This window comes from Periplaneta americana, chromosome 9 (assembly GCF_040183065.1).
Source record: "Periplaneta americana isolate PAMFEO1 chromosome 9, P.americana_PAMFEO1_priV1, whole genome shotgun sequence".
Taxonomy (NCBI): domain Eukaryota; kingdom Metazoa; phylum Arthropoda; class Insecta; order Blattodea; family Blattidae; genus Periplaneta; species Periplaneta americana.
Window position 1 is genome coordinate 8180739 of NC_091125.1, and position 16950 is coordinate 8197688.

Consider the following 16950-nt stretch of genomic DNA (forward strand, 5'->3'; position numbering starts at 1 on the left):
TAGATAGATAGATAGATAGATAGATAGATAGATAGATAGATAGATAGATAGATAGATAGATAGGTAAAGTGCATTTATTGATGCATAATAAATTATACAAATTCATGTACACAAGATCCTTCGCACGAGCTCATACGGCCATTCGTGCTGTAACTATGCACAGTTTGAATCTTCAAAACGAAAATAATGCCTACTAATAATAATAAAATAGTGAAACAACAGTTATTATTATTACTACCGTTATCATTGATTACCACTATTATAACTAATCTAACTTTATACCAAATTTCATAAAAATAATACAAATAAAATAATAGGGAGATATGAAAAACACACACGCACAGTGACACACACACACACATACACACACACACACACACACACACACACATATATATATATATATATATATATATATATATATATATATACAGTATAAACAATTCAATTTCTTGTTGAAGCTGCACCAAATAATCCAAATAATAAATATAAAGGTAATACAGTATACAAATAAAAACATACACACGCAATAAAATACAAAAGACACAGTAAAAAAAAAACCTTATCCCCTAATTATATCATTCGCTCAATGTTAATATTACTCATTGCAACACTAATAAATCTTTCCCTTATCCATCGGCTCCCTCCCCCTCGGCCAATTCCACCCTCCACTGTCGAACTTTTGCCATAAATTTTCCCACACTGCCACAGGATTTAACGTTATTTAATACAGCGTATGTCGCCAAGTGCCCCCTGCTAGATGTAATGAAGGACTCTGGGAGGAATAGTTTCCTCAGAGCTTCTGTGGCTTCTCACTCCGACAAAATGTGGTGTGATGTCTCGCCTCTACCGCAAAGAGGACATATTCTCGCCCCCTCTTCGTTGACGATTTTAAGTGCCCTCCAGGCTCCTAGACGAAACCAGATTAAACCCAGTCTACCATCTTTGCTACCTCCATAGAGATATAGTTCGGCCCCCCAATTTGTTTTGATCATCGATTGGATCTCCAGAGCAACCTTATCCCTACATTCCCCTTCTGTTATTTGCCTGTCTATATCCTTCAGGCGTTTCTCGACTTTCCGCCAGACATTTCGCTTGTTCCTGCAATCTTCCGCGATTATAAATCCCATGCCTATTTCCTCCAACCCTCTGCGTAATCTACCTGCCCAGGTTACTTGGTCTCTCCTCTCGAGTTGCTCCCTAAAACAGACCGTTCTAATAAGAGACTGATCTCCATGCACAATCCTCAAGTAGTACTTTAAAACTTTTATCTTGCATTCTATTGAGTCTCTATGGCGTCCGAATTCTCTTAGGATTCCGCTGTTAGCCGTTCCCCTCCCCACTCCCGCTATCCGTTTTAAAAAGTCGCTTTGTACCTGGTTAAGCTTTTCCGTTCTTCCCCAACCCCAAATTTCTGCCCCATACGTAATTGTAGATCTAACTACCGCGTTATATACTTTATCTAATAAATTTAGAGAGAGACTTCCGGGATTTTGTTACGTATCTTCAGCGTTTCCATCGCTTTTATCAATGCTCTATGTTTTGTAGTGTCTATATGTTTATTCCATTTTCCGTTCATCGTCATTGTTACCCCTAAGTAAACAAAACTTTTCACGTTGTTCAGTGCTCGGCCTTCGTATGTCCAAGTCTCCGTTTTACTGTAAACACATCCGTTCTTAAAGGTCATAGTCTCCGTCTTTTCAGTATTTACTTTTAATCCCCAGTCCCTAGAGTATATTTGAAGCTTGTCAAGTCCTTTCTGCAATCCCTTAACACTTTTAGAACATAATGTCAAATCGTCAGCGTATAATAGTACTGGAATATTCACGTCCCCTATGACGGGGGCGTCGATGTCCTCTCGTAACATAATCTCTGTTATATCGTCAATAAATAGGTTAAAAAGTAAGGGGGACAGTATGCAACCTTGTTTCACACCTCTGCGACTGCAAAAGCTTTCAGACACACTGTTCATGTCGTACTTAACACAAAATTCCACTTTATTATATATCCCCTGAAGCGCCCTAATCATCTTGCCCGACATCCCTTTCATCCATAATTTATACCAAAGCGCTTCTCTCTCCACAGTGTCGAAAGCCTTTCGAAAATCCACGAAAGTGCAGTGCAGTTTCCCCCCTTTTCTAGATATTTGTTTCTGTTTCAGTGAATCCAAAATAAATATGTTGTCAACTGTGCTACGACCTTCCATAAAACCCATCTGAAATTTTGAAAATTTGCCATGCCGAGACACCCACCCCTTCATTCTTTCATACAAGATTTTACAATAGATTTTACCCATAGTAGGCAGTAAGGCCACGCCTCTATATGAGTCTGGAGATTCAATCGAACCCTTACTTTTATAGATTGGATGAATGATGGATGTAGCCCAAATTTCCGGGTATTTCCCATACTTAAATAAATCATTAAACACAATTTGCACCCTTTGTACAAATTTATCATTGACAAGAGCAGCCTTAAATATTTCTGATGGCAGACCATCCCAGCCTGGTGCTTTATTATTCTTCAAAGAGGAAACCGCTTTTCTAATTTCTGCCCGTGAAATATTTGCGTCCAGCTCCGGAACCTCCGGAAACCCCAATAATTCTTCCGGTCCTATCACTAATCCCCCCCACATCTCTCCTTCTCCATAAATGCCCTTAAAATATTCACGCCATACTTCTGATGTAATTTCGTTCCTTACCCATCCCCCACCTCTTATTCTTTTAATAGTGTGCCACATTTCAGATATATCCCCGTTCTCTACCACTCTACTCAGCTCACCTGCTTTCCTGAGTTGCCAGTTAGTCTTTTTGAGCTGAATGATATCTTTGTAATTTCTCCTCAATTGAACATACCTTATCCTACTTTCATCATTCCCCACGCGTCTAAATACCCTAGGGCTTCTTCAGCCATCTTCTTAGCCACCCTACATTCGTCGTCATACCAGTCATCCCGTTCGCGCCCCTTATTCTTTCTTCGTTCCACCATACTACCCGCTGCCGTTCTTAAAATATTTGTCAGCGTCTCCGCCGATTCCCCCCGCCCCCCCCCTGAAGCTGTTCATTTAAGTTAGTGAGAAATGTGTCCTGTAGCTCGCTCTTCCATTTCTGTTAACAGTTCTGCCCCGGTTTTCCGTCCAAACTCTTATCTCTCCCTTATTTTTATTATTTGACTGAACATGAATCTGCAAAACCACAGGTGAGTGTTGTGATTCAGTTCTGTCCCCCACCCAGAAATCCGCAATCCTGTCGATTAAATTCATGCTACACAGTATGTAATCTATCACACTCCCTCCGTTCGCCCCTATGAAAGTCAGCTGTCCCTCTAGATCCCTCCCATATTTCCCGTTCATAATTTCTAGATTGAAGACGTCACAAAATGCCAATAAATCCCTTCCCTCCTCATTCAGAATCTTATCTTTACTATTTCTATTTGGCCCCCTTTTGTCGTCCTCTTCCGTATTCCCGCCTACTAATGAAATGTTCTCGCGGCCTGTCCTTGAATTGAAGTCACCGAGAACAATGAGCTCCGCCCCTGGAAATTTGGTTGTTAAACTGGAAACGATCTCTGCCAGGTCCTCAAAGAAATGCAGATTAGCATACCGCGAACCGGAAGGCGGCATATAAGCACCCAAAATCACTAAATCTAATTCACACACTCTTAATGATACTCCGACAACCCCTTCCAGGCCCCTGTTCAAATTCTTAATATTATCTCCTATGTCCTTTTTAATTGAAATGGAAACACCTCCCGCCCACCTACCTCTCCTGCCACGTTTATCTCTGCCCTTACTAAAACTAATGAAATTGTTCAATTCTAGATTATCCTTACAGCTATGCCAGGTTTCTGCGAAACACACTATATCTAGGGACTGTACAAAGTTCATAAATCGGTCACATGATACTTTCTTTTTAAAACCTTCAATATTGAAGGCTGCAATGCTGAGAGGGTGAGGTACCTCTACTTCTTCCCCTGACTTACTTGCGGCGCCGTGGAGCTCCTCAAGTTCCTCCGTAGGGGTGTGACATCCGCCCTCTCCTCGGCTGGCTGCTGTCCACGCTCCCCTCTCCAACGCTCCGACGCAGTTGCCATCGAAGCCACGACCCTCGGGCTGGTGCTAGGCAGCTTGTCCATCCTCGTCTGTAGGCCCGCCTGCGGCTTCTTCTCGCCTCTGGCGCACTCCAAGGTGGTCGTCTTTGTCGGACTGCCACTGGGCTGCTTTTGTTCCCTCTTCCGGTCTGCGGTGTTCGCTTTTGAGGCGTTTCCGGCACTAACAGTTGGTCTATTTTCCTTCCCATTTTTCTCCGAACCCCGACTTCTCTCTTCTGACGCCACCACGGTATCCTCTGGGCTGACCTCTATATTCCTGTCTACTGACTTCGCCCCATCTTCCTCCAAGCTGTCCACTGCCTCCAGTTCGACTCTGGACCACAGCCTGAAGTTAATAATGAGCTTGTCGTACTGGATGACAGCATGACATCCCTGACGCCGGGCCTCGAACATATGGCGTTTGAGAAATTCTCTCTCTCGCCTAACCCGCTCACTGAAGTCCTCACTTACATGCACGCCACTCCCACGTAGGTATTTTGCGTCTTGCAAAATCATAACTTTTAATTTATAATTTGCGAGTTTGCAAACTATTGGACGCCTCCTGTTCCAAGATCGCCCCACTCGGTGCGCCCTCTCAATGTCCCACTCCCGGAGTTCGATGCCCAGTTGGGCCACTACCCGTCGCACCATGTCTTCTGACTGCTTCCACGTCTCTCTATCCTCTTCCGATACGCCGTAAATTACAATATTACTTCGTCTGGACTGATTCTCCAGATAATCGATTTTGCCTTCTAACATTTCAACTTTGGATATCACGAAGGCCAACGCGGTTTCTATATCCAGAAATTTGTTCGTCGCCGAGTCCACTTTAGAGAATCCTTCTCGCATTTCTGCCCTCTAACTTTGAAGTGATCTGTTGAAAATAAAGAAAATTACGGTAAGAGGCAAACTTTTTTGTTTTTCACGTTAGATGGGGTCAAAGCGAGAAAAAATGTTGAGTAAGAATGGAAATTCATTTTAAAAGATATCGCTGCTCAAAATCTTTACTGGTTACCCAGTTACGGCCAGTTAAAATAAGTCTAAACCAAACGCGCGTAGTTTAAAATAAGATACAAATTTATATAAATGAAAAAGCACGAATACTTAAATAAAGTTACACAAATAATTAAAGTCTGTGTGACGTATCTTGTCTCACTGCGAAAAGAGAGAGAAAGGAGATATGTCTTACTTCGTCTGTATTGTTATGGCGATGGGGGAGTGGAGTGATGCCGTCCATCCATCCAGTGGCGGAAGGGACTAGTCGATACATTCTGTAGCACAAAATAAAATAACAAAATATCTCTCTTCGTACTGTGTAGTTCCGTCACTGAGCTTGTCTTTCAAGAAACTGAGTTCCGGTAGCCTGTGCAATAACAAGGTTTTGAAAGGAATCCTGAAAATTTACAACCCTCCTATAATCTCCACCCTCATTTGAAGGGACTTGGTTTTATTGCTACTGAGACAAGATAAACCTTACCAGGTATAATAAAAGTAGTCCCTACTAATTACAAAAGTCATCATTGACATCTGGTCCACAGATCACCTCTCCAATGTCTCTCTACTCCATGCTGAGACTTGCGCTACAAGCTTGAAGGAATGACTGAAACCATTCTTGGAGCTTACAGCTTGCTGGAAAGCTAGCAGTAAAGTGACCATCCATGAGTTAACGTATGCGGTGTCATATGATTCTAGGGATTCATTTCCCCCATTTCGGCTACCAGCTACTCTACCAGCTAGTCTACCATCGTCAACGTGTTCATACCCTAAGTAAGTAAGTAAGTAAGTAAGTAAGTAACTAAGTAAGTAAGTAAGTAAATAAGTAAGTAAGTAAGTTATATAAGAATCAAAGTAGTCAGAAAATATCTAGCACATAATGGAAACTTTTAAAACTCCACATTCGAATATGGGCCTAATTTTCTGGCTTTTTATTATTCTAAATTTCTAGATGTAGTTGTAAAATGGTTGGCAACATTGCTTTCTTGTTTTTGTGCCGTGTGGTTATGTGCCATTTTTTACTGAGAACATTGCGATCATGCTGATAGATAAAACCGTAATTTGTTTGTGAGATGTCCATGCAGTGCTTATCGTTACAGATGGGTCACTGAATGTGCTCCTTCTGGGAATCACCAGCTTCTTTCCTCATGCAGCACAAGAAGAGACGCGAGAACTGGAGGGGAAAAGATAAGAAAATATTAAGCTCATGAATTGACTGCTGACGATTGCAGCTTAGCTGATAACGCATAGCATCTCGGTTTGTTTGAACTAGTGTGCTAGCATGCAAATTCACTCAGACAAGGATAAGACAAGTCCTCCTTGTGTTTAACTTCAGCTGTGTCTGGAAAGCGCGTCCTAATTTCGCTTATGAATAACAGAAATATATTTTGCTATGAATAACAAGAGATACTATACAATAGTGCAAGTACTTTTGACTCTTCTCGTCTTATCTGCAGCAGGTCAGTGAAATAATTTTGGAGGGTATTAAAATAGGTTTTATCAAGTGCAACAACTAGTAAATTACTCAGATGTCATAACCAATTTTTATTGTCTCAGTTACCAGAGACATAAACTTGGAAATGTAGTAATTAAAACCAGAGAAGGATGTTCTACACACAAAAGAAAAATATACAGTGAGATTATGTGTTCGTGTGCCAGTTTTCACGCTAGCCGCTGACTCGAACTACACAGCCATTTGCCATCAAACGGTGGATATCAGAGGTTTCTACAGGGACATCATTTTATTTTTACTAACATTTCTAATATTAACCTGGCTATACCTTTGGATCAATGGTCGCTACCCCCTTCCACGACTGGAGTTAGATGATACTGGCGTAATATAGAAATCACTTTACTATGTATAGGAGGGAAGAAAAGTAGTTCATCCATTTAAGTAAACTATGAAATATCGCGATTTTGAGTTTGATAATTTTCATTAGGTTTTTGTTTAATCAAAGTAATTAAAATACAGTATAGAATTAACAATGAGTGTTTTTACTCACGAACTGAGCTGTCCATGCGGACGTATTCATTATGCAGTGTAGCTATATTATACTTTCTATAGCACATTAGCATACACTATAGAGAATGAAGTTAAATTGAAAAATAATCAAATATGGACATTCAAACACATTTTTGAAAATGGTGGCCCTTCATTTCGATACAGGCTTCAGTTCTAATGTGCATATTATCGCATTATAGACTATTGCACCTAATTCCAATTACCAATTTTGTCCTTCGTACCAATAACTCATGTTGAAATAATTATGTACTTACTCTATAAAAGAGTAGGCCTACCTTACGTACTGTAAATTCAATCTTAACTTCTGCCCGATCCGAAATCTACTGTCCGTCCAAGTGGTTATGTCGCAGGGTCGTAGAAAGGGGGAAATTCACGTGACAGTTAATTACTTAACGAGGCCCTTTTATTTAAGTTATTTTAAACAGTTGTATAATATTAGGTAGACGTCCAATTCCTAACAGAAATTAATGTTTTCAGAAAAGAGCTAAGACAGCCCAGCCACTAGCCTTTACAAAGAGGCGAATAGAAGTGGGTGGAGGAAACCGAGATGCGACGTAGGCAAATGGACGATAGTGAAATAGGTGAAATAGCCTTTGGATTTCCCGTGAAGGGCTATGGCCTCCTAAAAAGGGGAGCTCTTTAGAGATCATGCGGTGAGCTAATCCGCATGACGGTAGATTCAGTTCTATATAAGTTTTGTTCATCGTTCATGTGTGTACACTTGTACTCTCACTCGATACTGGCAAACTGTAGCGATCTCCATTCTTCTCGGTTCTTGGCTGTTCTGGACCACAGGGGTCCAGCTAGGCTCTTGAAGAAGTCCGCCCATCTGGTCCCAGGTCTTCCTCGGTTTCGCCTCCCGGACGATAGTACCTGTGCGAAAATATGATTCAATATTAAACCTCTTTTGTCACTGGAAAACGCGAACATATTTTTGGAACGTACTGTTTACTGTAACCGTAAGACTACTATGACTGTATACGCGGTCTTGGCTCTGTGTGGAGGACGGTTGAACTTCTTTAGTAGAAGGGGTGGTAGTGAAGTACATTCAAAAACTCAGGTACAATAAAAATTGAAGTAAAAATAAAATGATGTCCCTGTATAAGAAATCTTACCTTATTTACAACCGATAAGGAAAACGCACGCACACACTCATCTTAGCTGATCGCAAAATTCAGAAACAAAAATGTAATCTACTGTCTTCACCTCTAGGACTATGTTGGTGCACTCAGGTTGTTTTATGTGATTATAATTTATACTATTTTTTCTAGTCTCTGCGACAAGCTATTAAAGTGGTTTTGTTTGTGAGTGGTCTGAACGTCCACCTGTCTCTTATAGTTTTTGCTCTCTTAAAACCCGGCGTTTCACATTTCGCTTCTTTGAAAATAGTCTTACGTTCCCGACTTACGTATTTTTCACAAGCTTTCGAACAGTTTCTCTACTCGAAACACAGCCCCAGAAAATGTACCTCGAAATATCCTACTATTTGGCTCAGTTTTAACTAATGTATCCTACAGAAACACTCGTTGTTGTAAAGAATAGCCCTCGTCACTATGCCTCTAGGCCAGCGTTTCTGAAACCTTTTTGAAGTGGGGACCACTTTTTTTAGTCAGAACAGTTCTGCGGACCACTTTACTCTTGTTCCCTTCGAAAGCAAATTCATCATTTTTGTAGCATATTTTAATACCAGTATACTTATATTTTAAAACAGAATGAATTAATTAAATTTAATTTAATTCATATAATTTTATATTAGTATCAACTAATTAAGTTAATGTTAATAGAAGAAAATCATTTTCGTTTTTTTTTTTAAATAAAGGCTATTAGAGATTGGATAAAATCTTTAACTTATTAACTAACCAAACTAAATAGGCTAAATGTTGGTACTCACATTAATGAGATGAATAAGCCTGCCGATTCTAGCACAGTTGTTCTATATTTGGATGTATGCTGGTAAGCTTAAGTCGGAGATAGTCACATACACCGAGTCGATTTCGGTAGGGCCTACTTTGTTTTTATCAGAGTTAGTGGTGAAAACCCTTTCTCACACAGATACGTAAAAGCAAACTGAATTACAATCTGTAAAGCACCATTTTACAGTTCATCATATTCTCTTTTCACTTGTGATGAGGTCCAGAAATTAACCATACCTTCCGCTTGGAATTTCATTTTAAGTCCGGTGTCATTCCAGAGTTCGATTAAGTGTTCTCTTTCACTCAATGAAAGTTGTTATTTTCAATATCGCAATGAAATGGATCACGAACACATGAAAATTCGTCATATTTAATTGGAAAATAAGTTTCAAATTGTGACGTCGTAGTTTCGAGATGCGAACATATGTCATTGCATAATTCTTTTCCAATAACGAAATCATTTTCGACCAAAAAGACTCTAGGGTTGGAAATAGTGAAAAATTCGTCTGTTTTACGGAACTGACCCACAAACCAAGTTTATTTTCTCATGCGCATTGAGAACAGTTAAAGAATTACCTTGTAGAGAGAGATTTAGTTCGTTTAATTTTGAGAATCCATCTGGAAGATATGGCAATGTACTTAGCCACATGTCATCATCTGATGTGCAGCGAAAAGATGGCGAGAAACAGCACGTTCATGGTGCTTTAAATCCCTCTTTTGTTGCTGAGAGTAGAGTGGGAATTCGGTAAACAGGATCGGTAATAAATTTAATAAAATGTCAATATTGGGAGAAAAAGTGAAAGGTGATTGCCATGTGTCATTTCCAAACTCTGAGATTTTCAGCTATAGTGTGATACGCAATTTGCTTGAATTTTATTTTTTCTTCTGTACTTTCTGAAGGACCACAGGAGCAGACCTCGGGGAACACAGGTGGTCCGCGGACCATAGTTTGAGAAACGCTGCTCTAGGCCTATACACTATTGAATTCTCTCAACTGCACTGTAAAGAAAAATTACTTATTATCTCACAAAAGCAGAAAGACTAAAATCATGCAACTGTAAGCTTACTTACTCAGCGCGGAAGTGCTTGAATACTGCTGAACAGTTAAGGTACTCGATTGAACGTAGCTTGATTTTGCTGGCTGGCGGCTGGCGATACATAACACACAGCGAGGAAGCTGAATAATCTCACGGTGTAACAGAAAATGAAACAATACATTTTGTTAATAAGATTATATAATCAACCATAAGTATGAAGTTTAAAGGTTCTGATAACTTAAATTAATACACTAAAGCAATGATGAAAATAATAATAATAATAATAATAATAATAATAATAATAATGGCTTTATTTAACCTGGCAGAGTTAAGGCCGTAAGGCCTTCTCTTACACTCAACCAGGATTAAAACTTGCTTACACAGTTGAACATGAACTTGATCGGAATTAAGTAATTACCAGGGAAAGGATTTATATGTAAATACATATTTACTTATAAAGCTAATATAATTTATATTTTGCATTATCTTTATGTTTCACAATGTGTAGGGTTGAAAAATCCTACTTTTATTTTCCATATTCTTCCATATTTTAGAGTTTAGTACATATTTTCGTTAATTTCCATATATTTTCCATATTTCATATAAAACAGTCCATATTATATTAGGTTTAACAATAAAACAAAACAAAATTCCATTAACTTTTAAAAATACATTTCAACAATAGAGATTTAAACACATGTTCAGTAATCCCTTTAACATCAGAGTTATTTGAAAATTAGCAGTCCTATCAACAATGGGAAAGTAAGTTACAAAACTGTATTAATTTAATTTAAAATTTTTAACAGACTTCAGTTGTGCAGCTCAACAGTTAAATGCCAGTCAGAGTACACATAGGTTCAGTTTTGTAAATCATACTATAAAGACGGTAAATATGCCAAAAGTACGTCATTCAGTCAATTTAAAATCAAAACTAACAAGTTACATTTCAGAATTTAAAGAAGATGGTTTATCAACTGACAATAAAATATTATTTTGTAATTTGTGTCAGTGTGCAGTATCATCTACACAAAAGTTCCTGGTGCAACAACACATTACAACTAGTAAACATCAGGCCAACAAACAACTAAATTCCAAGCAGAGACAATTGTTTTTAACACAACCAACAACATCGAATGTAAGATCTGAGTTTAACATCGACCTGTGCCGTTCTCTCATCTCTGCTGATATTCCTCTCTACAAACTAAAGAATAAGGTCTTCAGGGAATTCCTTGAAAAATATACTCAACATACAATCCCGGATGAGTCAACACTTAGGAAGACGTATGCTCCATCCATCTACGATGAGACAATACAGAAGATAAGAGATGAAATTAAAGATAGTTCAATTTGGGTTTCCATTGATGAGACTCCCGACAAAGAAGGTAGACTTGTTGGTAATGTAGTTATCGGTTTGTTAAGTGAACAATATTCTGAACGAATTCTTTTACATTGTGATGTTCTAGAAAAGTGCAATAACAAAACTATAGTTAAACTGTTCAACGAAGCTATGGGTATCCTGTGGCCAAAGGGTATTATGTACGATAATGTGTTATTCTTTATTAGCGATGCTGCCCCTTATATGGTCAAAGCTGGACAAGCATTATCTGTTGTATATCCTAAATTGACTCATTTTACTTGTGTGGCGCATGCATTTCATCGTGTGGCAGAAGTGGTCAGAGACAATTTCCCTAAAGTAGATTTGTTGATTTCATCAGTGAAAAAAGTATTTCTCAAAGCTCCCAGTAGAGTTAACGTGTTGAAAGAAATGTACCCTGAAATTCCATTGCCACCAAAGCCAATTTTAACTAGATGGGGTACATGGCTAGAAGCAGTTGAATATTATGCCGAACATATAGACTCTATTAACAATGTTCTCCTTGCATTGGACTCTGAAGATGCAGTCTCAATTGATACTGCGAAAACAGTTACCTGTGACATAAGTGTGAAGAATGACTTAGCTCACATTCAGCATACATTTTCATGCATCATAAAAACGCTCAAAAGTCTCCAAAATAGGCACCTTTCACTATCTGAAAGTTTTGAAATTATAAATAGTACTGTGGAACAACTGAATCGTGGTAGAGGTAAAGTTGCAGATGCAGTAAGAGCTAAGGTGGACACTGTACTTTCAAAAAACCCTGGATATGAAGAACTACAAAAGGTTGTTGCTGTGATGAGTGGTGAATCAACAGTGAAGATTAACTTGGACTTATCCCCAGCAGACATTGTGAAATTGAATTATGTACCAGTTACTTCTTGTGACGTCGAACGCTCTTTTAGTCAGTATAAATCTATCCTCAGAGACAATAGAAGAAGATTCACTTTTCAGCACTTGAAAGAAATGTTTGTAACCTATTGTTATGGTAACAGACAATAAAAATTGTGTTTTGTTGAAACTACATTGGAAGATAAGGTACGTCCATTATATTTTTTGTTTAGTTTGATTAAAATGTACCAATATTTAACGTACATAGTCATTTTTTTATAATTTTAAGTCCATATTTAATTCCATATTTTGGTAAAAATCCATATTTAATTCCATATTTTGGTAAAAATAACTACATATATATTTACATATTTCATATATTTTTAGTCCATATAAATCCGTTCCCTGGTAATTACATACTGATACATAATGAGATCAAAAGAGGTAGTTACATAAAATTTACCTCATAAAATAAACATAAACATAGTGAAATACATATTAATTTGTTAGAATCAAATACGAATCACATAAAAACAGAAGCCGATAATTCAATAAAAAAAGAAAAATGTAACAGTAAAAATAAAAATAATCACATTAGTATACATATTAGTATTAGATTACAATTAAGTAGGATTTACATAACTAAATCAGAAACCGACAATTGAATAAAATGTACACAAAAATAGATTAATAATAAAAAACAACAACATAGTGAGATACATATTGGCATTAAGTGATAAATAAACACGATTTAGATAATAAAAATAAGAAAAAAAATAAAAATAAAAATAAATACAGTGGAAGTTACCTGGTTGAGGTTTTTTCCGGGGTTTTCCCTCAACCCAATACGAGCAAATGCTGGGTAACTTTCGGTGCTGGACCCCGGACTCATTTCACCGGCATTATCACCTTCATCTCATTCAGACGCTAAATAACCTAGATGTTGATACAGCGTCGTAAAATAACCCAATTAAAAAATTACTGAATAAAGCATCACAATAAGTAGGGGAGGCTAGGGCAAAGTGGAATGGATTTTGATATCATCTAATCCTGTCTTTGTGTTAAGTTGTATCACAAAGTTTTTATACACAAACTAAACGTTATACATCTGTCAACATTAAGCAGAAAAATAATCTTATAATGAATGAAGACAACAAAGTAATTAGAAAAATAAGAGGACCCTTTAATTTTCCACTTTACCCTCACCAAGAGGGCATAGTAGAAACTCGGAGAGGGCAAAGTGGAAATTACATAACACACTATAAATATGAAAATATTGTTTAAGATACGTAAAACATAAAATAATCGTCCATATTTAAAACATTTTCAAGCACTGCAGTTGTCACATAGGCTAGCCTACATAGGAGATTAATATCAGCACAAAGTTAATGAGTCCAATCTTTGCATTTACAACACATGGTGGGCCAGAATATTGCTCTCCATAGCCCAAACAAAAAAGCATCTTACTACCTAGGCGTGTGGTTTAGTGTACTGGTGCCATCGTCTTACCGGCCTTCGTTTTCACTCTTTTGCCGCCAGGTTTCCCATGTGCTTCTCGCGAACTGCCTTCTTAAATGGAAATGTCAGTATTTCAGTTTTCTGACAACGTCGTTTTCGGTTTGTTTCACCAGTCTGAAGCAGTACGCCTAGGCTTACTTTGGGGAGTGGAGCAATATCTTCTGGTGTCACATGAGGCTGCACATTCGATGTTCCACACTTTACTGAGTTTAAAGGCATCTACCTGTGTATTCTCCTGCTTCATTGGGAGACCTATCTTCGCAAAGAATAGCTCATCAATGGAACTACTAGGCTGTACTGGCAATAATGGACAGAAGATGGAGTAAAATCATCTTCTGTGAATATGTTGCTTCCATATGGAAAATTTTCAGTCCTTGAGAATCCGCTAGTGATATTCGGAAGCACGAACGATTTCTCAAAGTCTTCACGGATCAGACCTGCCACATCATATTCACCGATGTGTCTTCCTGGATAGTTCTTCTGGAATATGTCTACTGCAACTTCAAAATGCGTCTTGAATGGCTTGTGAGCTGCAATATCGACAGGCTGCAGCTTGTGTGTTGTGTGTGAAGCAACCGACAAAATTATGATCCCAATTTCTGAAGCGAATTCAAGAGCTTGCAATGACTGGTGAGAAGTATGATCGTCAAGAACTAACAACACTGGCTTTTCTTTGTTAGGTCTGACAATTTCTGCAAAAGTTTCAACCAGTGCAAAAAATTATCTGCATCGATCCAGCCAGACTCGGGGCACCAATTGAAGCAGGATTGCTGGGTAACTTTCTGCGTTGGACCTTAGACTCGTTTCGCCATCATAATTTACATATAAATGATATCATCATGATTGATACCATATCCCGGGTTCAGTTCATGGTGCAGTGTGCTGTACTTGTACAATACGGTCGTTCGGCTACCCAATCATTCACAGAATAGGAGTGGTAAGCACAATAAGCCTCAAGCAGCAGTGTAAGCCTTCGGGTCCCTCCTCCGTAGAACAGGAAAAAAACATAAACTATAAGCCAAATGCATTAACTATCTTGCAATTGCATATTAGGAGGAAATAGAGACTTTATGAGTGAATTCCAAACTACACGGGCAAAGTGGAAAGTTCACTCTTTCAGTTTTCACTTTGCCCTCCACGTGAGTTGCAGGTTAGATGTGGTTGTATCTTGCCAAATGAATTTTTAGAAAAAAATTAGCTATCACAACTTCTTCCCAACACTTGTAACTGTGCTTTAAACATTAATAATAAAATCAGATGTTATATATATGGCGATGCCTACAGATTACTTACCATAAACAAATAATTTATTGCAGCTCGTTTCATTGTAATCACAATTCCACCATGTACAGCGATACTAGCGCTGTGCGACTAAGTAGAAACATACATACTACCATAAGCTTTGAATATTATACTGAATAGTGCTGCTCTCTGTTGTTGTAAGAGCATAACAACGATTTTCCACTTGCCCTCCCCTTCCACTTTGCCCTCGGCTCCCCTAAATCCTAGTAAGCTTAATGCTGACGTGAAAACTAAGAACCGTGTCATTAACTACAGCCATTCACAGTAGGCCTACATTAGCAGGTTTATTCATGTTTTTCAAGTTTCCCAAATCCACTAGGCCCTACAATTATTCTTATTATAATGCAATTAAATACGACTTTCAAACATTCCTTTGATTTCCTCATTAATTATTTATCTTCCATTACTTTTAACAATTACGCTTTTCTAAATTGTTTAACTTGCCAATGTAACCAGTAAACGGGTAAGTTTGGTAGGTTCATTTCAAAAGTTTATTTGAACAATAATATGCTTAGTAGAGGCAACTTTGGCTGAACAAATACATTTTTTTATAATTTTTGCAATTAAGAATTCACAATCAGTGAGTTCGAATATATCCAATTAAAATACTGAAGTCATTATAAAATTACATCTATTTAAAAAATAAATGAACACAAAGTTATGAAATTACAACAAAGTCTTGAAATTAGGCTACATGAAATTACAACTTTTTAAAAAATAAATTAACTAACAATAATAATTATTATTATTACATTATTTAGTCACAATCAAAGCAACGGGATACTGATAATAAGGATCTATGGTAATCTCATTGCAATTTCCACATACCCAGCGAAAACACCGCACACACCTAACCCACTCATAATTGAGGACCGCGTTTGCAAAACTTGCTAACTGCAAAATTGGAAAAATTGAGACTTTGATGGATTCGTTAACATAAGACAGGCCTCTACATGATGTTCAAGGCGTCTTAGTAAAATTGGATTATTTCTCTTCATTGTAGAGTGTCAAAGTGTGATCGCTTTTTCAAAACTTGCTTTCTGCTAAGTGAGAGTTATAGCAAAAATTTTCTTACTATAGTGTTTTGTCTCTCCTGTTATTTTTTTCTCCCCAGTTAGCAACTTTTGCAAAAACGGTCCTCAATTATTCCAAGGAAATGAACAAATACAATAACAGTTTTCTTGTCTTTTCTTTTTCATTTCCAGATAAATTCATAGCCAAATTTTGACCTGGAACTACTTGTTTTTTATTCTCTCATTTTTTTGGGAGGGGGATTCTGGTTTCCTTGTCATGGTCTCTCAATAAAATTTATGCAGCATTTCTATCACACACTCGTCAAGTGATCTAATTTATGTTTACCTCGTTTTAACCGTGACAACGCTTTTTAGTTATTTTAAGCATTCTGATTATTGTATTGTGTTTGTTTTGTGAAGGATTTTAGATAAGGACACAAATAGCTATAGCAGCTGACTCGCCTTTTTAAACTCCACTAACCAACTAATTCTTCTAATTTCTCCTCCGCCTTCGACATCAAGGGTTTTATTTAAAATCTCTGACGGATTGAATGAAAGAAGTGCAGTTGCCGAAATTCAGGCAAGTTTAAACCATTGCGTCCCAGATTTTCATCAATAGAAGAGTGAATTCTTCCTTTGGTAGACGTCCAGTTATATTTGTTTCACCAAAAATAATTGTAACCATTATTAATATGAGGAAATAAGAAACAGAGGAAATAGAAACAGTGCCAAAGTTACCCAGCATATGCCAATGTTACATCCGCTTGCCAAATTTCCCCCAATTTATAGTACATTTATGTAGGCTTGCCAAGCTTATAAGTTTATTGTGCGGTTGATAAATAAAATATGAACTAAACTA

At 37.7% G+C, this 16950-nt stretch overlaps 1 protein-coding gene across 5 annotated transcripts in view; it reads left to right on the top strand.

Moving 5' to 3' along the window:
* The first annotated feature begins 6261 nt into the window (after window positions 1–6261).
* LOC138705761 (uncharacterized) overlaps window positions 6262–16950 on the top strand; it is a 209753-nt gene continuing 199064 nt past the window's right edge. For 2 of the 5 annotated variants that reach the window (XM_069834384.1, XM_069834385.1), the window contains exon 1: window positions 6346–6539. In XM_069834384.1, coding sequence (XP_069690485.1) covers window positions 6473–6539 — 67 coding nt within the window. In that variant the 5' untranslated portion in view covers window positions 6346–6472. Of the gene's footprint in view, window positions 6540–16950 lie in introns of all 5 variants that reach the window. The other 3 variants (XM_069834382.1, XM_069834386.1, XM_069834383.1) reach the window with 3 other exon arrangements.